At 37.5% G+C, this 22,563-nt stretch overlaps 1 protein-coding gene across 2 annotated transcripts in view; it reads right to left on the reverse strand.

The window, feature by feature from the left end:
• The window catches only part of LOC124157688 (putative sodium-coupled neutral amino acid transporter 11), a 52,936-nt gene that overhangs the window by 15,189 nt on the left and 15,184 nt on the right, over window positions 1-22,563 (reverse strand). Inside the window, exons 3-4 of one of the 2 annotated variants that reach the window (XM_046532627.1) lie at window positions 10,871-10,955; window positions 1,712-1,951 (exon numbers count right to left, since the gene is read on the reverse strand). In XM_046532627.1, coding sequence (XP_046388583.1) covers window positions 1,712-1,951; window positions 10,871-10,955 — 325 coding nt within the window. The remainder of the gene's footprint in view (window positions 1-1,711; window positions 1,952-10,870; window positions 10,956-22,563) is intronic. The other variant, XM_046532628.1, reaches the window with a different exon arrangement.

Below are 22,563 nucleotides of genomic sequence, written 5' to 3' on the forward strand. Positions count from 1 at the left end.
GATCTATTCAATTGTTTCAGCAACCTTATTATCTTACTGAGTTATGGTCCCCATGTTTAGCCAATATTCTGCCCAGAGCATTGACTTCACTTCCTCTCCTTTAAACTAATTTCAATTTTCTCCTGTATCCACCAGGATCACGTCGGCCGGTAAATGATTATATTGCCATCAAAATTAACTAAAAGTAAGACAGTAACATTCTGTATTAAATGCTGAGCCCTGGGAACCAGAAGATAATGAAGATAGAGGGCAATCACAATATTTAACATTAATAGAAAAATAACACCGCATAATTATCAGCAGTGTACTCCATGTATGTATGGAAATATGAACCTCAAACATGATATAGTACATGATTGATTTGCTAGGCCAAAAATGGAGTGTCTCCAAATTGATAAACAGTATGGTAAAAAATGAAAACTGATTGAAAAAAAATTGAGACAAATACTAATTCCCTGTCCCCTAAATCCTCCCCAAAATAAGATAATATAAGACATCTAAACTCTGTCCCTCATTCACCCTAACAGCAATCCTATTTAATGCTTGAATGTGTAATAAACTCCATTTATAATGTAATAAATGTAAAATTACTAAATGAAACACTATCATAATACATACGATTTTAATCTCGCCTCGATAAATAAAATTCATAGTTATTTCATAAAGCCAATAAATTGATAAAAAGCAATGGTGAAATTACTTATGGCATCTTGGCCTGATAAATACATCAATTACCATGCAAAATGAATGTAATGAACTGATAATCTTGATAATGTGATAATGGCTACACACGCAAAGCATTGTCATGAGCACTTCTAATCAGCAAATAGGTAAACTAGGAAGAGCATTAAATATCTAATTTATACCAACGTATCCACCTCTTCCATTTCTGCAGAAATTACAAATTCATCACTATCCACCAGAGGGTGCTGAATGCCTAATTATTACTAATCAGTGTTGCAGTAAAATTGAAAATTTTAAATCATGTACCAGTTTCAGACTTCATATCTGGTGAGAAATGGCCTTCTTGCCATAGTCCTTTGTTACAGCAAAAAATCACACTTCATGTGTTCTTCACAGTAGTTTTGAAATGTGGAAATGTAAACTTTCACAAGGAGCTGTAATCCCCTCCATATTTCTGGCACATCCATTTTCTGTCTTCGTTAATGGTCAACACTTGCATGATGGTAGAAAGATATATTCAGAGTGCAGTAACTGAGGACATTTACATTTCACTATGAAAGATTGGGTTCCACTATGTCTACAACATTCAATACATGGTAGTCAAGATTTTAGAATTTACATAATATTTGAAATTCATTCCAAAAAAAGTGAATATTAGTTGACACAGTTTTGATGCATATTTCTCACTATGTAATAAGAAACCATTTACGGCTGTAAAAGTTTGTATAAAATCCAATCAATGGTAACACACACATTAAAAAAATAAACAATAAAAATATGAAATTGGAATATTTTGAAGAAAACACAAGGTAAAGGGAAAGAAGAATGTAAGAGTGCTCACAAACTGTAACAAGAATCATTCAAAGCTGTATTGATGACTTGAAAATATGTAACATGACTGTTAAAAACATGGTATTACTCATGGATTAAAGGTAAAGGTTGGCACAACTGCACATGCTAAACTGGCATTGGAAAAAATACAAAAAAAGACTACCAATGAAAATACACTTATGCCATTAACACTCACCAATGAATGGATAAATAAATTGTAGGGCAGCAAGAAATAAATATCCAGCCTGACCAAATGCAGCGTAAACAAGCCCAGGGTAAGAAAATCCCCCATCAGTGCCGATAAGTCCAGCTCTTCCAGCAGCAAGATGGGCCCCTCGAACCATTAATACAAGAGAATAGTCCGTAACAACTGCCATTAGCAGCAACAGGACAAGTCCCAAGCCAAAGCCTGCTTGATGTAATGCATACGGCATACCTAATTAGGATAGAAGATAGAAAATGATTGAAAGCAGAAGTATACATCATAAATGAAAGATCTTTTGCAGATTTCACAAAAAAAACTTGATATGAGGGGAAAGGTAATTATGAGGTGGTAGTTTTAAGTAGGATAATGCCCTAGGATTAAGGTGTGGAAAGGGGAAGATTTCACGGTGGTGACACTTCATCCTTGTGGAAGACTCCCAGGGTCTATCAATGAGGTCTCACGTCTTTACCTTGGTATCTACAGTCCTCTGGATTTGGGAGGAAGTGTAGCGGATGGGGTTTTCAAGACAAAATTTGAAGGAGTGTAATGATCATTGGCTTTTCTATTGGATGGAAATATCGGGTAGGGGTTGGAGAAATAGCCACAAACCTCCACGCTCCCTAATTATTTTTTAGTAGAATCAGCGAAGGATTTGCCATCAATGATGGAATGGTTCCACCACATCTCACACATGAAACAAACATTCTTAAGTATACACATACTAAGGCCATAATCAAAAGGGGGAGAAAATCACACTCTCTCAGGCATTGAACTCCCTACAATTAATGGTTAAGACAGTTTTAAGTACAACCTTATCAAAAAAGAACCCTTAAAAAGTAAATAGGGATGATAAAGGGATCTGGAGGGGACCCCACCTCCACCCCTTCCCCACGTAACAGGAAAATTTTTGAAAACTGACATGCCTGGAAAAACATTTTACACCATTTTGGCACTTAAATTTGGGTTTCACTCGTAATTCTGCAGGAAATCATCACAGCAGGGAAAAAATTAGTAAATATGCTATAAAATTTTCTGAGGCTTGGGAGGGGATCTGTTCCCTCAATCCCCCTCCCCCATGGTTACACCACTGCCCCCAAAAATGAACTCCCCCTACTAAACCCACAGAAAATTTTTCTTGGCACAGTTTCCGTACATAAATAAAATTCCTCCTTCTGATCTCATTTTCAAGAATGTAGAGAAGAAAATTAAAATTATCGAGCATTTACACAGATATAGAGTACCTGATGCATGGTAAGGTGAAAAATTTCATAATCCATTATTTCCTCGGCAAATAGGATTTTAAAACAAGAGTGATGTTTCCATTATATAAGAAAACAGTTTGGGCTCAAGGAATGGGAAAATTGCAGACGAAGACGGGGTTATGCTGGTTGCATATATTTCCCGGATAGTCTACCGGAAAAAATATTCTCTTCCCTCATCATTCCGCAAGTGATTGACCAAAAATCTGGAGCTTACATTAGGAAACATACGGAGCAGCACCGAACAACAGAGATGGATGCAAGGTCGAAGGCGAACTCGAGCTGACTACCAAGACACTGAACGCATATGGAGCAATAGGCTCAGCGAAAAGTGAAGCCTATTGTGTCACCGAGTATATTACCTGGTGGTCAAGCAGTGGCTCTTGCAACCCATGCTTCGGCGGAGCTTTACTATCCTCAGTTTTTCTAATCTAAATCCGACCTTTCTAGACAATTGATTCAACGAAAATATAAGTTTAAATGTACAGTCAATTTTAAAAATTTACAACTACGGCAAAAAGGGGGTGCGTATTTCATGATTTCTCCAGTGTGTGGGATACATTGATTTAGATATAACACTCCAGACGCTTTTTGAGGGACATTCGAAATGTTGCATCTGATTAGTTGGTACAAGTTTGGATTTTGTGTTGATTTTATGCCAATTTTTAGCGCACTCATACACGGTAAAAACTTCGACAGTGCAATATCGCCTTAATGTAGTTGACTTTTGTAGAATTATCGGCGGTACTAGTTTTTACTGATATGCTGCACTGGTTTCTGTCGTTTATCTTTGAATAGTTTGGGGTGCCAGCATAACCGCGAGAGAAGATTTGGAAAAAAATAACAAAATTATTTCGTGATTTGGTTCAAAAAGATCGATTCTTCCACATATTAAATTGAGTCATATGGAAGAAGTAGCAAAATTCGACCTCTCGGTACAGCTTTCTTGTGCGAGATGAATCCGCTGGCCATGGGCGGTTTGTGAACACATGTGGGCACATGGGCATTAGTCTTCGTGGCGCTCTCAACTTTTTAGGGTGTCTGAGAGCTCAGCAATTCCTTTCCAGGAAATAAGTATACGATTTTTTTACCTCGAAAAATCAGAAGAAACGATACGTCTCGCATAAATATAGTATGTTTAACGGGTGAATAGCAATTTTTGTAGAAAAACTAAATAATGGCATTATTTCAATTTTTCTCGGAAATGGGGGATCCACTCCTCCAAGGAGAGCATTTACAGGAAGAGAACAGTGTGCCGGGTCCTCAAGTGGGCGATGGTCAATCAAATCCTGCTACAATCCCTCACATAGGTACAGGGGCGCAGCTTAGAATTAAGGCTGGGTGGGGTTTAAGTACAACTAATACTGGAGTGTGTGGGGGTATGGAATACCCACCAGGATAAGCGGTAGGTGCGAGATTAATTAATAAATTGCGGAATTTTAAGATAAATGGTTCAAAATGGTGAGTTATACGGCTTTCTGAGGGATATTTTATTAATCCTTACACTATTCTATTAGTAATAGCAATCCAATTAAGTAAAATGGATTAAACTTAAAACTTCTCTGAGCTCTGGGGAGGTTTTATCCCCCAAACCCCCTCGCTGCGCCACTACATAGGTAGACCAAGTATGGCCGGGTTTGACCGACCGTAATGTGCTATTTTGCAACGATGTACATGTAAAATTTTCACCAATTAGGGACTTCAATAAATGCTTGGCTGAACTCCATTGTCTCACAATGCGTATCTAAAATGTTTCGTCATCTCGTAAAACTTAGCGGCTTATCTCCCAACACCTACCGCCATCACGCCTATTTAAGCGGCTTGCGGTGAGGTATGCATATGTAAATGAAGTCTCTCCCACTTAACTGCGGCTGCGCTCCTCAAATGGGCCACGTATCCCCACGAAAAAAAAATAAAAAATTAAACAATGTACTTTTTTAACTTTATTAGAAATACCTAAATCTAACGGTTTCGACACCTTCTTTTACGGGATAACAAGGGTACTAGACAAATAAAACGAGTGTGTCGATTCCGGTAGGGTTTGGTATTTCCAATAAAGTGTGAAAAAATACCAGTTATTTTTTTCTCTTATCACGTCACTTTTTCATGTAGTATCGCCTGATTCGATTCATTTTACTGCGTATCCTCGGCAAGAATCGGCCCCGATACCGCATTTGTGTCGCTCAGAGGCACTTTTAATTAGTCGCTGCGTCACGTCGACCCTCTCATTGGCTGATGTTCAAACGTATCTCGGGATCCCAGTAGCGGATACAGAAAAAACTCAAGGGGGGGGGGGGCGCAAAATATATCTTGAGTTGTCTTTACTTTTGTTGAAATAAAAAATGATCAAGTCATAGGCAGAGTATAAGAAAATTTTATTTAAAGTGATTATACACATGTAAAAGACAATGCCATCTTATGATATAAAAAAGTTACAATTGTGGTTTTGTATCCGCCACTGCGGGATCCATACAAAGTCAAGATGTAGTGCGAAGAAGACTCTCACGCCCTTTTTATTGATTTCCACTGATCATTCGCATGAAAATTTCTGCCCAAATTTTGTCACTCGTAGGGATTCACGGATTTTTAAAAATACAGATGGCCACGGTAAACCGAAAATTCGGTGATTTTCCGGCCCCAGCAGCGGAGGAAGTTCGCGGGTTCTAGTCCCACCGGGTTCTTACTAGATAAATAATAAGTTATATTGACGTTATTATTGATATTTAATATACATTTCATATGTGCTTGCATTACTAACATTCTACGGAAGACAACAGTACCAATCAATTTTCAATTGACTCACTGGTTTCGAAGTTAGCAGAGGTTTGCGTTGTTTACAACAACTCCGTTAATTTTTGTGGTTTAAACAATTTGTTTTCGGCAAACTGCTAGTAATAGATGTTGCTTCTTTATATCAAAATTGCAAGTTATAGGAACGAAAACTACGGGAATGCCAAGCGCTCAAAGTTTGGCACCTTGATTTTACGCGCAAAAAACGGGTACTTTTTCGAGAAAAAATTAAGTACAGGATTTACTATTGAGCCAAAGAATTTTTAAAGTACATGATATAACGTAGAACTAAATTCTCTTTCGTATGCTTTTTATTGCATTGAAATCGATTGCTTCATTTAGACGCTAGAGCTCCTAAAACTCGAGTATCTTGCTTTTTTTTACAGACAAGTGTGTGAGGTCCCACAGTGTTCATAAGTATGCTAAGTCCAACCGGATAGGCAGGTAGTTATGAATGTAAATTTCGGTTGGTCCAGTCTCTAGAAAATCTTAAACAAGCTAAATCTTCTAAGATTCCAGGGGCGTACGGGGTAACAAGAATCGACCGCGACGCAAGAAACGTTTGGACATAATTTATCAAGGTAAAATAACATACTCTACCCATCATCGGATCCACGGATTTATAAAAACCCTTTCGTGTCTTTACCCACGGCTTTAGAAAAACCCCTTACGAGAACTTTGAGAACCCGAGGACAAAGATTTCAGGTAATTCCAAACTGAACAAAATGTTTTGTAAGCCTAAATGCATGGATAAAAAGAGAATTTGAGAATAAAAGGATAGAGGAAGACGTAAACGCTCATTTAATCCATTTGAATAAACACTGCCATCTCTTTTAGCGCCTCGAGAAAGCCACCTACGCAGGAGCAAGGAATTTCGGGGTGGAAATTTTCCACTCGTAACCTAGGAGAGGGAAGACATCGCTAGGGAAGATGATAACCGCTTGGCGAAGATGCTCAAGGGAGCCGACCCACACCAGGCGGTGGGGAACAGGGAGAGGATGGTTACGTAACGGCTTAGGCGGTTCCCGTTGCATCCACCGAGAGGACCATCACAAACGTAACGACCACCAAGCAGAGAGGCGTGGAGAGTCAGCCGGAAGATGCATCACAAACTGTGTAGCAAGGGCACCACTAACAGAGCAGATCTTCCATGTTCAGTGCCAAAATGGACAGATTGATATTAAAAATAGGATGACATTGAGCCTTTCGTGTAATGACACTTTTATTTATCGGGAGTTTACTAAGTCTCGCCGGCATACGGTGATTTGTAAATCGGTTACACAATCCTATATTCCTTTGGGCAAAGTTTGCGCACAATGGTTTACTAATATTGATTATTACGCTGATGTTAGTACACCCTGACATTAATATTACTTATCTTTCTAATATTATCAATATTGACAATTTGGAATTCATATTACGCTTCTTGACCAACTTGAAACTTTTTTATTGCTAATTGGAGAAAATAATAAGAAGTCACTCTAAAATAAATAAATGTTTAAAATCTCTATATTGTCCAAATAATAGACATTTGAAAATTGACTGCTTACTTCGTGTTCACCCTAATGGCCATTTTCTTTCTTTCTTGGGTAGTAACTTCATAAAAAATTTACTTCGAAAATTGAAAAAAGCCAATATGTAAATATTTCATGCAGGGCCAATATGTACGTCTTGAGTAGCATCTCATTACAAAACTACTATGTGCAGTCGAAATACTTGATGGTATGGCGGATGAATGATATGGTTGATGGTATGGGCGCAAGGCAACAAAATGTAGGGATACGTTGGCAAAAGGAATATATTCTTATCATTCAGAATTAATTTATAATTTTAAACTCAACTTCTTCATTTAATGAAAATTGGTTGCTTGTATCACATTACAAATTCATATTCACTATTCAATTTCTAAAATGTCTTGGTGAGCGAGTAGTGCTCTTTCACTAAAACATCTTACAAGTAAAAAATTCTGAAATTTTTACTTGTAAGATGTAAATTCATACTTTTAATAATTTTGCAAAGTAACAATGAAAAATTTCATACATTAATTAGTTACATTGTGTTTGAATGGTGATGAAGTTAATAAAAAAGAAGTGAAAATATTTCCGGGGTTTGTATCTATGTTAGATCTCATTGCTGCTGAAAACACTACGGCTTGTCGACGAATGTAAAACAACGCTAGGGGATGCAAAACCGTATGACACTGGAGCAGAAAAATGATGCCTCCTCCCCACTCCTATGCCATTCTTGTTAGCAGGGAGCTGGTTACTTAGCGACAGAGAAATAAAAGTAGTTCTCGGTACGCTCCAAGAATCTGCCTTGATGAGCGTCAGCGGAGTAACGCGCAAGAGTCACGCGCGAGAAGCATGGCATTCCGTGGATGTGCTCTATGAATGAGAAAAATACCAACAAAGCACCGGCAGCTACATTTTCTACTGGGAATGCTAAGCGCCGCGATAAAATAATACGCCAGATGGAGAGAGAAATTGACGTTCCATCCGACAGAAGGAGAGCTACGCATGAAATGCTCTCCATTAAGCACTCAAGTGGGAATCGGGTCTCTGGAAAATCTCAGCCACCGACGGGATTCGAACCCGGACCGACTAGGTGAGAAGCCAACACTATCCCGATCGTCTGAGAAACCTAGGTCGTAGCTGAGTAAAGCATCGAAGTTAATACCAAACATACAGAATACGAGGCCATGTACATACGATGTATGGACCACCTCAGGTTGACATATAAAATATTATTAGATAAATTATATTGAATTGGAGCAGATAATGAGGATATGTTTCCCTTGTCCGCTCAAGCGGCGATGTCTAGGCATTCGGTGACAGACGACGTGATTGAACACGAGAAATTTCGAGGTTATTTTGATCATGTGTCTACTGGCACGGATGCGTGGTTGAGTAAAAACGGCTCTTAGAAGGAACATATGGGGGAAATTTCACATACATTAATAAAAAGAGGGACAATGAATTGATTCGTTTTGATTGCTGCAGTTATTTCTATCAGTAAATATAGGATTACATGGGTCAGTCCATCCCCCATTTCAATTAAATTATTTCTTCAGATCGACAAACGGTCCAATGCTATCAATTTTTCCCTGTTATCTTCCTTCTCTATGCTATTGATTTCGACCCTTACGAATCATCATGGCCGGCACACCTATTTATATGAAATTTCCATTATTAATTCGTAATAAACACTGTGGTCTCTTCCCTTCAACACCTGCTTAATTAAAATCGTTCCCTTTGCTACATTTCACAGCATCCCCTCTGCACTTAATGCATGCTCTATCCACGCCATCTCACCTTCTATAGGTTTCGTCTATTCGTCCACCATATCTAAAACTTCTCCGTCCATCAAATATTCTCCATCATACATCTCAGATATCTTCATCTCATTCTCCTTTCAAAGCGTCCACGTATCTGTACCGCAAAGCGCTACACTCCATACTACACTCTTCAATGGTTCAATGGTCTCTTCTGTACTCTCTCTCATTAAAAACCCTCTCATCAACGCCGTAATTCATAGATACTTTCTTTTTCAACGCAATTCTCATCACTCAAATGAGTGGTTCAATCAGTAAAATGCTTCCACCCGCTCAAATTTGTGACCATTTCGGCCTCAAGTGTTTACTGCTTATTTGTAATAAAAAATTCCACGGTAAAGAGCACATTAGTTCCATATGCCAAGATAAACCGCGCATAAATTCCACAAACCTTCGTCTCGCTGGGATAGAGGGCAATGAAAAAGAAAAACCCGGATGTTATTCCCAATAAATATTAGTTGAGTTTGATAGAAGCAAGGTTTAGGGACCCTACTTCCGACTTTAATAATCTCTAAACCTTGGATTCATCCATTTATACTTTAGAAAAAGACTCAACGGCGAACGATTGGAATAGTTCCCGTCAATTAGAAAGTTACGAAATTATTAAGAAATTATTTTATAATCCATAGCACGACCGAACGGTTTACGGATTCTAGTAAATAAAACCTTCGCTCGAAAAATAGGAATAAAATATGTAATGAGGAATGTCAATTTTTAGTAACAGAACAGTTTGGAGGTGTGATAAAAAAGGGGAATCGCAACGGTAAATCCGAAATGGGACACACCCAAACGCCTGCTGACCTGGGAAATCCCGAACATCAATAAGCCAAACGGACACAAAAGATTGATATAAATGGTGAAGCATACAGCATATTTTAACGACTAATTGACGACGACCAATAACGACGAAATAATAGTATTGTAACGACGGCCAATTCACAGCGAAGTACAGAGGGAATGTAAAGACACTTCGAAGGTCATAGGAGATATAATTTCCATTTAACAAGGTAGTGCTAACATTAATGGTGGGATTGGGATGATGATAGGAAGTCAAGGAGGTAATAATTTGGCTAATAAAACGCAGAATACATAAAACATGAAGCACCGTGACGGTGAAGAAATGATGTCAGAGTAAAATGGCGACGAATACAGTCTCCATCGATTGTAAATTTTCGTGAGAGCGGAAGAAATGAATTTGGAATAAGGAAGCGGTAAAAAGCGATGATAGAGATTTTGAAAAAGATACGTTTTGCGAATAAATTTTCTTATACGACTCACAATCAATATTTAGTGCCAATAGGTATCAGCTATCAGGTACTCTCATAGCCACCTATTTGGATTCTAGCACGGTGGAAATTATGAAATATTGTAAGTTAACAGATAAGGCCAAAATTTATGTACATTTATAAAAAAAACCGATTAGAAATACAACAGCTAAAAGTTAAATTTTTTCCGTAAAACGATAAGGGGGTGAAATAAGTCTAGCTAAGAATTCGCAGCTTCTTTAGAGGTGACGTATTTCCCATGCACAAGTGGATGACAACGTACAACGAAAAATAAAAACTCAAGACCCACTCAAGCATTCCATTAAAACGATAAATTCACCAAAAAGAGGTCCAAAGGCAACTCAAGGCAAAACTCAAATCGTCCACCAGCTACTACAGCCTATAATTTCTAACTCATAGTTTTATTATGAGTATAAATATTACTGAGAGTAACAATCAATAATCCACTTCCATGCTCATAAAAATTTGATAAAAATATTCTTACCTATCACGCCACTTCCAATAATTGAATTTATGTAGTTGAAGCTAGCCATGGATAAATTAGTTTTCTCCTTTGACTGGCTTTCAGGCTATGGAAAAATGTTCAATAAGTATCATAAGTACATATTTTTTACACTTATTTCATCTACATAACACAGAATCTCAATCAATGTATTAATGCTCTTAGAATATCAAGTACACCAGTATTATTATCTCCAAACAAGCGTGCTTTCATACTTCAAGAACGCTATAAAACTTATGATAAGTAGGAAATATTAAGAAATATATTAAACAAAAAAACATATAGGCATGCAAATATCCAAAAAATCAAAGTGATTTATTTAAGGTTCATTTATATTATCTATTCCAGCCTACCCCACTTATCTTCGCCGTCTATATAATTCCATATTGCTTCACCAAATTCTTGGCACCAGAGTCAATCCAGGTAAACAACAGAGATATGATAGTAAAATATTTATTTAGGCATGTGCAAATAATGGAGAATTATCAGTATAGAACGGTCAGTTTTGAAATCGATTATTGGTTGGGAACAACGAGCTTAAGAGCTGCCTTGGTTGGACGAAATAAGGTGTTAGCGAGCATTCGCTCTCTATAAAACCTCAATAACACATTTTTGAAAACGATCAAATGAGACAGAAAAAAACGCTAAGCAAGAAGATGGATAATTCACATGAAAGAAAGACACGAAGAAAACTTTATCATTGATTAAAGAGGTAAAAAACGAGAGAATGTATGCCTTTCGCAGGTTCGGAGAGATGTATTAAAGAATAAAAATATTTATAATATTTCAACAGATGAATACTATAACTGTATCTATTCAGGATAATTTTCAATATTTATAGCGTTCGCGTAATGTGGTTACAAAATCACAAGATGCGCTAGCATAGTAGGCGGATTATAGGGAGGATAAAAGAATCGAAGGAATGCCGTAAAAACCTCCTCAACAATAGTTTAATACTTCATGACCATTTAAGAGAACACACTGACAGTTTTTGCAGATTGGTCTTTCGAGAAGGTAAAATACATACCCTCAGAATAATTAACATCTAGACGAACTATTCTAAAACTTTGGAAATAAAGGAATAAAACTTTGCTAGGTTCACTATTATTTTAATATGGGCAAGACCCGGGGTACGTAACGTAGTTACATCTTTAGGTCTAACTACGTTACGAAACCCGGGTCGTGCCCACATTAAAATAATGGTGAACCTTAAAAAGTTTTCTTCCTTTATTTCCGAAAAGGAAGAGGTTTCACATAGTAAATCCTGAAGTTATCAGTTATATTCTAAAATACTTCGAACAAAACACATTCTCCGAAAAATAGCTAAAATCAAATTTTCCACGTGAGTTTTTTCCAGAATAATGATTAAAAAAAAACAATTATGGCGTTTTTTTATTCACTATCAGGGACCACCGAATTAAAACTAAATGATTAATATTGAGGGTCATTATGGAATGAGGGAAATTCAAATTAATTTTCCCTGCGGTCCGTACCAAAAATAACAATTTCCTAAATAAAGGAAACTGCATCTTGCACGGAACAACATCCTTGGACTTCAGAGCAATTCTTTATTCCTATTACGAAATCATACGTAACCCATCAGAGGTGAAATATCCCCATGTAGTCCGTCCTCTCAGGGTTTGCGGTCGAGGGCGTAACTCCACGCGTGACCTCGGCCCGCCACTCTCAATTTCCCAAACACCACGTAACAGGTGTGCAGATCCCACGGTTCTACTACGCACTGGTGTTCCCATGGAATTTGAGAACAGCTCCACAGTGCAAATGAGATGCTGTGAAAGTGCAAGGGGTACAATAAAAAAGGATATCAAAAGCTACCGTTTCTAGACTGAATCACTACAAAGAGGTTCCACTGAGAAACAAAATATGTATACATCTGACCTGGCGAAATGAACGCCTCTATTCCCTCCACAAGCGGACATTTTCCTCTGGACCCGTACGTATATCCATTATGAACTATTTAAATTCCACCTCTTTTCAGCGCCCACACCCTTCAACGGCCAGCAGCCATATTTTTCTGGTCAACGGCTAATCTTTAAGCGAACGTTTTCGGCCAATACTTCTACAAAATACTTCGCAATATCTTTTGGGAATTGATCACTAGCAATCTAGAAACTGTGCGTTCTAAATATCAACTTAAGAAATTTCTACATCTACATAATACCCTGCGAGCCACCTCTGGGGTGTTTGGAAGGGGGTGACAAATCACCAATATGCAGCATGCAAGAGGACCGCCAAATGCACATCGCACGGTCGTAGAAATATTACGCACACTAGCAAAATATACATGCTTATTCATTTTTAAAATTGCTAATGGTTAGTAATTCCTAGAGCAAATACATTCTAAGGAGCTCGAACTCATTAAAACCAGTCAGTGACCCAGCCCAGAGGTTAGTTAGGATAGTTGAGGTCAAATCAAGCCAATGGCGTGTGAAATTCACACATCCAGGATATGGAGGCCAAGATGAAGGGGGCGAGAAGAGCTTTGGAATTCGTGCCACCACACAGTTTGAGGAAACCTATGCAGGTTGTCCCGAAAGTTTTGACCATGATTTGAACGCGATACCTTCTATCAGCAGCCCAACACACTACCCACTTGGATGCCACGCTCTAATTTTTAATAATAATTTTTCCATAAAAAATTTAGTAACACAAGTCCAAAAATAACGAATTCAGTCGTCTACGAGAAAATCAGATTTTAAAAGCTAATCCATTGCTTAAGGTAGGTTAACGTGAAAGAATTAAGAGCAGTTTTACAAACACCGGATTCTGATCCACTAATAAATGGACAATTTTCTTGCAAAAAAGCATCAAAATGATCATAATCTGGGGATATCGCCAATGAATGTATTGGATACGTTAAGATTGATATCAAACGATCAAAATTGTTGGTTTTTTCCAGCTATAAGACTACTTATGAATGAGGTCAGGTACCTCTCCCGTTCCTTTCCCAAAGCTTTATATCCATCACCCATCCAACTTGTTATACAGAAATAGATAAAAGAAAGACACGACATGGAAATTTCCGACGAAAACCGTATCACTCGCACCTTGGACGAAGGTCAGACTGGAGGCCACCCCTATCGGGACCCCTGAGGAGGACAACAAAGAGAGATACGCCCTACTCCTTCCCAGACTCACTTGAAACCACTGCAGCTGATGCACATGTTTAAACAGTGTTGTCACATCATCGAAGACCCTGAACTTCAACCCAGGCTTCCGAGGAAGTCACTTCTTTTTTAAGGAATGTGTGAGTTACCGATAAGAATGAGGATGAGAGAAAAAATAAGAACACGAGTTTCATTTCAATTATGTGGTCACTCAAATGACTCCAAACCTCCTGAACTGGGTCATTCCACATTTTGTCAGAAAATCTAGCGCTAAATTCAGGAAACCATGAAAGAATTCAGAGCAACTTTACAAATCCAACCTCCCACGAAGAGTAGCATGAAGACATCGTAGGCGTAAATGTGATTAGTTAAATAAAATCTCTTCGGTGACTCCTTGAAGATTATGGAAGTTTCAACGAATTATAGCAGGCGTCCATATTAGAATTGCTCATATTAACGCAATGCCACTAAAAAGGATATTCGTCCAGACATCTCAAAGGCAATTACCTTGGACTGGGTCATTCATTACGAATGTGAACTTAAAATTTATAGACTTTATCATGAACTCTACAGTAAACTTTATTTCCATCTGAATTAAGGAAAAAAACTGTTTTTTCTATAACCCAAACTTAAAAACTTTCGAGCATAGAAATTTTATTAGTTCAGCCTTCAGAAAGGTAAATCCCATGGCTTCAGCTTCGAAAGGAATAGAAGAAAGAGCGTAAAGAAATGCTTAGATATCTATGCTGATGGTATCCCTGTGCTTCTATCCGTCAATACTGAAATTACGGGCAGAGAAGAGGATAAAAATAATTATTCATCGATAACTTAGGAAGTGTGCGTATAGCGGGTATTTGAATAAATTGCTTTCGTGTAACCTTGAAGCTTGCGTGATCGGAATTTTTCGAAAGAATACACCCTCCTACACAACCGTACCCGATAAAGCTCTTCTTTGCCTTATTGCCATTCTTTCACGGCTGGGGAAAATTATAGCATGTGAACAATTTTTATCAATGAGTCAGTTCATTATAATATATACACTTACGAAGCAGATCGAGACCAAAAACAGTTAACGAGAGCAATAATCAATTACTTATTTCACGCGAGAGAAAAATGCAAGCATACGAAGCCGTTGTCTTTGTTAACATCAGCTGTATTACATGTGCCTTTTGCTAATATCAGTAATAGATTAGGCAAGCATCCTTCTTTCGTAATGGTCACATTATGAGACATTAGGATTAAGAAGTGAGATTTATTCTAAAACTCAATAGTGCCAAAAACAACACCGTTTGATATGAAAATAAAACTATTCAGACACTATTTCTAAAAATAATCCGCGCTATCGGCATCAATGATCGTTTATTACCTTCAAACGATGTGAAAGTCGAGTGAAGTCTTTAAAATTCGAAGTAAGTTCTACACGAAAGTCGACAATTATTATTTTTAACTTTAAATATGAAAATATACTATTAAATAAGTTATGACACGATTTTTTCTATTAATCTATAAGCTAAGATGAAAAAATGCACTGCTTCTCCTTATATAATAAATATGAACCTTGCTTTAAAACGAATCGGCAAATTCACACTCCACAGCAAACATTGGCATTCCTTCATGTTCCACCGACTCAGCAGCGAATGTGGGCGCATATCACCGAACGGGCGATCTTCCCTTAATAATCCAGAGCCCGCATGTGAGCTGAATGCTCAATGCACGAATTTCAGACCTTAAATTGAGAAGAAAAGAAGTTATACGGACGTTTGGCACCCACTCGAACCAATGAATTAGCGTTCCGACTATTTTTATCACCGACTGTGAATGGGGTTATGCGAAACATTCAGCAATAAAAATTACTACTTACGTAAGAATTATTCTACTAATGATGCTCGGCATGAAAAAATACTACATTGGTAGGAGGTGATGCCGCTCAAAGACAACTATCATGAACGAACCGACATGATAACTATCAGTGAGACACTATTTTTCATTTAGACAAAATAATTTGTTCCGAAAATCGCTGCTTCTGCTTTCATGAATGAAAGATATTGTAACAGATTATGCATCTAAAAAAAAGACCGACACAGAGGTTACCGAGAACGGCTGGTGCGAGCATTAAGCAGCAAATAAGTCCGTGCATTCCAAAACAGCACAATTAAAGTTTTGATACCAACTACTTTTTCTGCACATCTTTCAAACCATCCCATAAAATTTTCGCTATGAATACATAATTTACTATACGTAATATCCATTCCTGACAAAGAAATCGAATCAACAGCCCAAAAGTAAACATGAAAACTATTCATCCCAATTTCCTCTCACGAGGACTTCTGCCGCTAATTTTCCGAATCTGTGGCTGCAATTGATCCCACGGTTCGTTCAATTGAATTGGGCTCTATGAGGAAGTTAATACTCGAAAATGAAAAGGATACTTCGTTGATTTCTTCTTGAGGCTTCAGGTACTTGATAATGACCTCTATGCCTCTCTTCGAAATGTATCATCATCATTAGTCAACAATCCTAGGATTGGTTTGACGCAGCTCTCCATTTCTCTCTCCTATCCGCTAATCTTTTCATAGCTACATATTTCTTCTCTGTAACATCCTTTATAACTTGTCCTATATAACTCATTCGGGGCCGTCCCTTGCCCTTTTTCCCTTCCACTAGTCCTTCAACGATTGTCTTCATCAGACCATCGTGCCTCAAAATGTGGCCAACTAAGTTGCCCCTTCTTCTGCATAAGGTTTTTAGGAGGTTTCTCTTTTCTCCCACTCTTCTTAGCACTTCCTCCATACTCACGCGGCCAATCCATTTTATCTTCATCATTCTTCGGTAGCACCACATTTCGAATGCTTCCACTCTTGACTTCTCTGCTGCTGTCAACGTCCAAGCCTCGCTTCCATAGAGGAACATACTCCATATGTAGCATCTGATGAATTGTTTCCTTACTTCTATGCTGGTATTTTCAGCTGTAAGAAGATTCTTCTTTTTGTAGAAAGCCCTCTTCGCCTGCGCTATTCTACTGTGTATTTCTTTCTTGCTCCGTCCATCGCTGGTAATTCGGCTTCCCAGGTAAGAGAACTCGTTCACCTCTTCAAGCTTATGCTTTCCTAGGTTGATGTTTGTTTTAGCCTCCTCTTTTTTGCTGCAAACTAATATTTTAGTCTTCTTTTTGTTAATTTTCAGCTGATATCTGGCCATTGTCCTTTCCATGTTTGTCAACGAAATATATCGTACGGACGAAATAAATCAGTGGAAATCAACGAAGTCTACTTTTCATTTTCGATGCCATGGTTATCGATAACGATAACGCCAACGCGAAGGAAAGAACCGTAATCGCGCCCCAGGTGTCATTGCTCTCATTAGCTGAGTCATATCAACAGCTTTCCAACAGAAGAATAAAGTTTCATGATGTATTTTGGTATTTTCAAACTTGTCCATCATTATTCGGCCATTGTTCGGTTGCGCACTTTAAAGCGCTTTTCCATGAATAAATCTCACTTCCACACCTATCAGGGACACCACGCCATAGGCTTCCCCTTAATTGTGGGTGTTGAAGAAAGTAGGAGGGTACAATAAGGTCAGAGTTCAAGAATATCAAAGTTTGAAGGGCATAACCCTTTTGGGAGATTCTCAACGCGGTAGGTCACAAAAGAACAGAAAATACCGCATACAATTTTAATCGCGTGATTGTCCAAAATCTTTTGCTCAATATTTCCTTAAAGTTTACCCAAATCCGCAGTTTTAATCAGATAAATCGACAAAATTTCGCAATCAACTCCGATAATTGGAAATACTATTGGAGAATTCAAATAAATGTGGAATGAAGATGATTGGCTTATCTGGTTCACAAATAATTCTTATTTCAAAGGCTTTGGGACACTCGTTTATATGTAGCGACTTGTAGATCATTATGATTTTGTATGACTTGGAATTAAAACGGCGATCACATCGACTGCGTATAGGTTGCCATATCATATTTGGAAATGATACGAACATGCCTGTTGGGATTGAGTTTCTAGGAATGTAAATGCTGAAGCCATATTCGTTTGACTGGAACGTTATCAACTCTCATCCATAATATTTAAAGAAAAGCCTTGCGACGGCTCTCCTCCATTTCCCATCACGAAGACTTTGCTCATGGCTGAAAATTACCTATTGTCTGCACATGCGTGACCGACATCAACGACCTTTGCGACCTACATTAACACTCGAACTAAAACAATGCATCTATAGCTCGATCATTCCTTAAATGGTGACAATGACAAAGGCTTTATAGTACTCAATTTCCAATGCCAAATATAGAATTACGACAAACGGATCTCCAGTTAGAAAAATGGATATTTTTTAATGCTATAATTTTCAACGATTAAAGGAGGAAAAAGAACTAATGGTTATTTTCCTCTACCAAATTGTGGCTATAATACGAAATAACGGCCTAATTTTAAAGAATTTCATCAAAATATTGTATGATAATCAATTCAGAAGTAAAAGTTACTTAAAATATCCAATTCTACATACCTAACTCCTCGCATAATAACCGAGGCCCTAATTCCCTTTAATCTTAAAAATCTAAAACAAATTCTACAAGTTCACGATGTTTTGACAGAACTGATACTTGAACAAAGTATGTAGGGTTTGGAGAGGTAAATTATTGTTACTAATAAGCAGGATATTATAAGTCACCTCGTTCTTTTAGCGAGCGGTAGCGGGATATTTTTCGTTATCTGCCTGTATCACATTCTATTAATTTCAACTTTGTCCTACTGAATCAATTCGTGGAGAGTTTTTATTAAAATACTGATTAAATTCCTATTTTTGTTCAGATTCCAATTAATGGGAAATAAAGCTTCCCACCCATACAAAAAACATGAAAACAAACGCAATTGCTGTACGCACCAATAGCCAAATATCCATCGGATCCATTACCTGACCTCCATTGCTGCCTTTTCGATGGCCAATGCGAAAAAAGCCGATGGTGCGCTTGCAATATTTCCTCTGGGGTATATTCAAAACAATCACATCTCATTTGAATAAAATATTCTCTGATATATACACCAGACAAAATAGGCAGCATAATCCACCAAAGAAATCAATAATAATTTTAAAAGTTTCACCGACGGTACTACAAATTGGGATAAATATTATGGTGCCATCGTAAGGGTCCTGGTATTGAATAAAGTCGTGCAGACGTTTAAATTCCCTAACACTGTCAAAGAAGTACAAGCACCTTGTACACACCCCTTCATGATGGAGGCACCTAATTAACGCGAATGGTAATTTTAAGAGAAGTTTATTTCAACAACACTCGTACCTCTAGATGTCATGAATCCACCAAACTATCCAGAGTAAGATTAAAATTCCCATTCAGCCTCCAACACTACCAAGTTAGCATATCGTTGAAGTGGACTCTGAGGTTTCGCCATTGGAGAAAATTCTGTTCCTCTACTCATTGGCCATTTGTATAAGATTTTGCATTATGCCTATGACTGATCCCATATTTTTACAAGTAAGACTTTTAAGGTTTCGTGCCATCCCAAATTTTGACTTGATACTTAATAGAAGTTAAAACTTCACAAGTTACCAATCATGGATTCGAAAAATCAAAGCTAGGACGTAACAGCCATTAGTATTAAAAAATTAAGGAATGAAATGAGGTGTCGTAGCGTCAAACGAAAATTTGATAAAAAACCAAACATATTGGTCGAGAATGGCGGATAATCAGAGCAGTTTCGTACTGCAAGTGTGTTTAATTGCTCACGTAAGTCCTAACTAGGGTACATGTTTGGCGCATAATTCCAAAAAAATGCCTGAAATGACCCTGTTAAGCACTTGACCTACTTTTTTTCAATCACAGTGTGGCATCTCTACTTGAATCACAAGTTTAGAATAGAAGTATCCGGACTTAGTTCAAAATATCACGATCTAAAAGTTAAAAGTGAATAAAAATACCATGAAAGTATATTTATTCAACATAAAATAGACAATCGATAGCTGGAAGAGAGAAAACCGGCTGGGATGACGCAATTTCATCAACCTGGGGACAAAAACCTGTAAAGGTTGATTTTTCATGGGAAAACATCCTATTTCAAGCAGAAGATTATCATATTTCAGCTTCAAGGTAAATTCTAAAGTTTAAAGATTACGACATTGTAACTTTGAGACACAAGGTAATTACACTGCGGTATAATCGCGAGAATAAAGTCGAGAAAGCTTTTGCTGCGTGTGGACCAAAATCTTTTACCTTAAGAAGCATAAAAAATAATATCCTTTTAAGTTATGCCTATTCATTCCATCCATCCACATATCGTATCGGTGTTCCCGCTGGCAACTTCACAGATATGACAAAGAGGTTCTTTATTTGCGGTTTCTCACCGTTTCTCAGAGCAATGCTCCTAATTTATCACTCATTTTTTTAACGAATTGCATTATTTTCCCTCTGCTATTCTGTTCCGAATAGCCTTTCTTCGTATTGCGACAGGCCAATATCATCGTCATGCATGTTGTGGAACACTGCGTGGCGAAATAGCTTCACGCACTTATTTGCAGCACAATTTGGTATAAAACTTGCACGCAGGATGAGGGTTTCCCGCAAAGGAGAGGGGGAAAACACAACGAATCGATTTTGGCTCTACGCCCGTGCGTATGTTACGTAACGTAAAGTGCTTCGAAGAGCGCCTTTTGAAATCCGTATGTGAGCTATGCCGCAGAGTAGGAATCAAAGACTTATCGGATGCAGAAGACTGCCTCGCTTCCTGCAGCACAGATGTTCCTCAGAGGCAGAGAGGGTACCGGATGAAGAAATGAATGAATTGCCCAAATACTAATTTAATATTTTCATTTCACTTCTACTCACTTCACTGATACATTACGCTTAAGAACAGGGAGACCAATCGAAGGTGAAAAAAACTATCAAACACACAGCCATTGATGGAATAAATAACACCAGGTAAAAAAAAAGAATTAACATAAATCGCATTTGACTTAGGGCACTATGCGGGGAAATTCTTAATATAAAAAATAGAGATTGTCCAATGCATAAAGTAATCAATGTTTAACTAATCGATAAGAAATTATCTAGGTTTACATTAAAAAATTTAATCGTTTTCCGTTTCCTTGCAACAAAACAAAACTACTTAACTAATTATCACAGGTACTACGCGTCCTGAGTGACATGAAAGGAGTTATAACTCTTTAAATTCAGTGAGTCTACACCTAATATATTCAATTTATAAAACTGAAAAATATAATTTTCACTCCAATATACATAAATATGAAAATAATAAGCCACATTCAATAGAGATGGGTAATGGAGTGTCAGAAGGGGTTAGCAGATGGACTCGGTTAGTCTTTAAATTTCCTACCCACAATGATGATAAAAAGAAAACGAATATTTTTTTACTCTTTCATCCGTCCTCATCCCACTTTTCATTCTCTGGAATGATCACCTACCAATCCATTCCATTAAGTTCGAAGTATCGGTATTCTGGCTCTACCTCTCTGACCTGTGACCTTTCATTCAAAATAAGTTATTCGGAAGAATGCTACGTCTTATCAATTTCCCACGAGTTTAGCTTTCCTCTTCCACATAAAGTGTAGAAAATTGGATTGTACTTCTTTTTTATCATTCAAAACTAACTCCTATGATTTCATTAGGGTCCAACTAACTTTCGCTATCTTCTTTCAAATTCTAATATCCGCTAAAAATATTTAATCCCTGACCTGTTTCAATCATATTCAGATATAAGGTACTTAAACCAAAAAGAAGATGGCAGCAAACTAAAGTTATAAGAACTGCTCTGAATACCAATATTCGAAAATTTACCCATCATCAAAATTATCATTCGTGCAATGAGCTATAACACCCAGACGGAAACTCGACCCAATGAGAAAGGTAACACAACCGAAAATTAGACGTAGATTAAAATGACTCTCAAGATAAAATTATTAAATATCTAGATCATAAATTCGTTGATACGATTCAAGTCACAATATGAACGTTATACCTATCAAAAGCTTCCTTTTTCTATAATGAATTTAAATTATATAGCAGCTTGTGCACGAAAAAAAATCGTAAATAAGGAAAATCTTCCACTGATTCATCATCTTTAATTGAAATTTTAAAGTTTTTTTAGACAAAACGTATAAAAATTCCAATCCCGGACGAATAATTAAAAACTAATTATTATGCGATTAAAAATAATACAAAATTACGGGTGAAGGAAAAAATATATAACTGGACCATGCACAGTAGTAAAGTTATTAAAAACGCTTATTTCATCGCGGCAATGATAAAAACCAGAATCGCACGTTTACCCCAACCGAATACCATATAGAAAAGATATGCAACGAAAAATTCGTATTTTCGTTTGATCTGATCGGATAAAAAACATTAGATCCGATGGTTTCGCTAGTATGCAGAAAGTTATCGAATGGTCCTAACGTAAGTTGTGCTCTGCCAAGGGTCCTACTCTAATTTGTGCTTCGCCAATCATGGTAGAACTCAAAATACTACTTCGCTCAACTAAAATTCGTCAAATTCCCCAGTCA

Source organism: Ischnura elegans, chromosome 4, assembly GCF_921293095.1.
Source record: "Ischnura elegans chromosome 4, ioIscEleg1.1, whole genome shotgun sequence".
Lineage (NCBI taxonomy): Eukaryota > Metazoa > Arthropoda > Insecta > Odonata > Coenagrionidae > Ischnura > Ischnura elegans.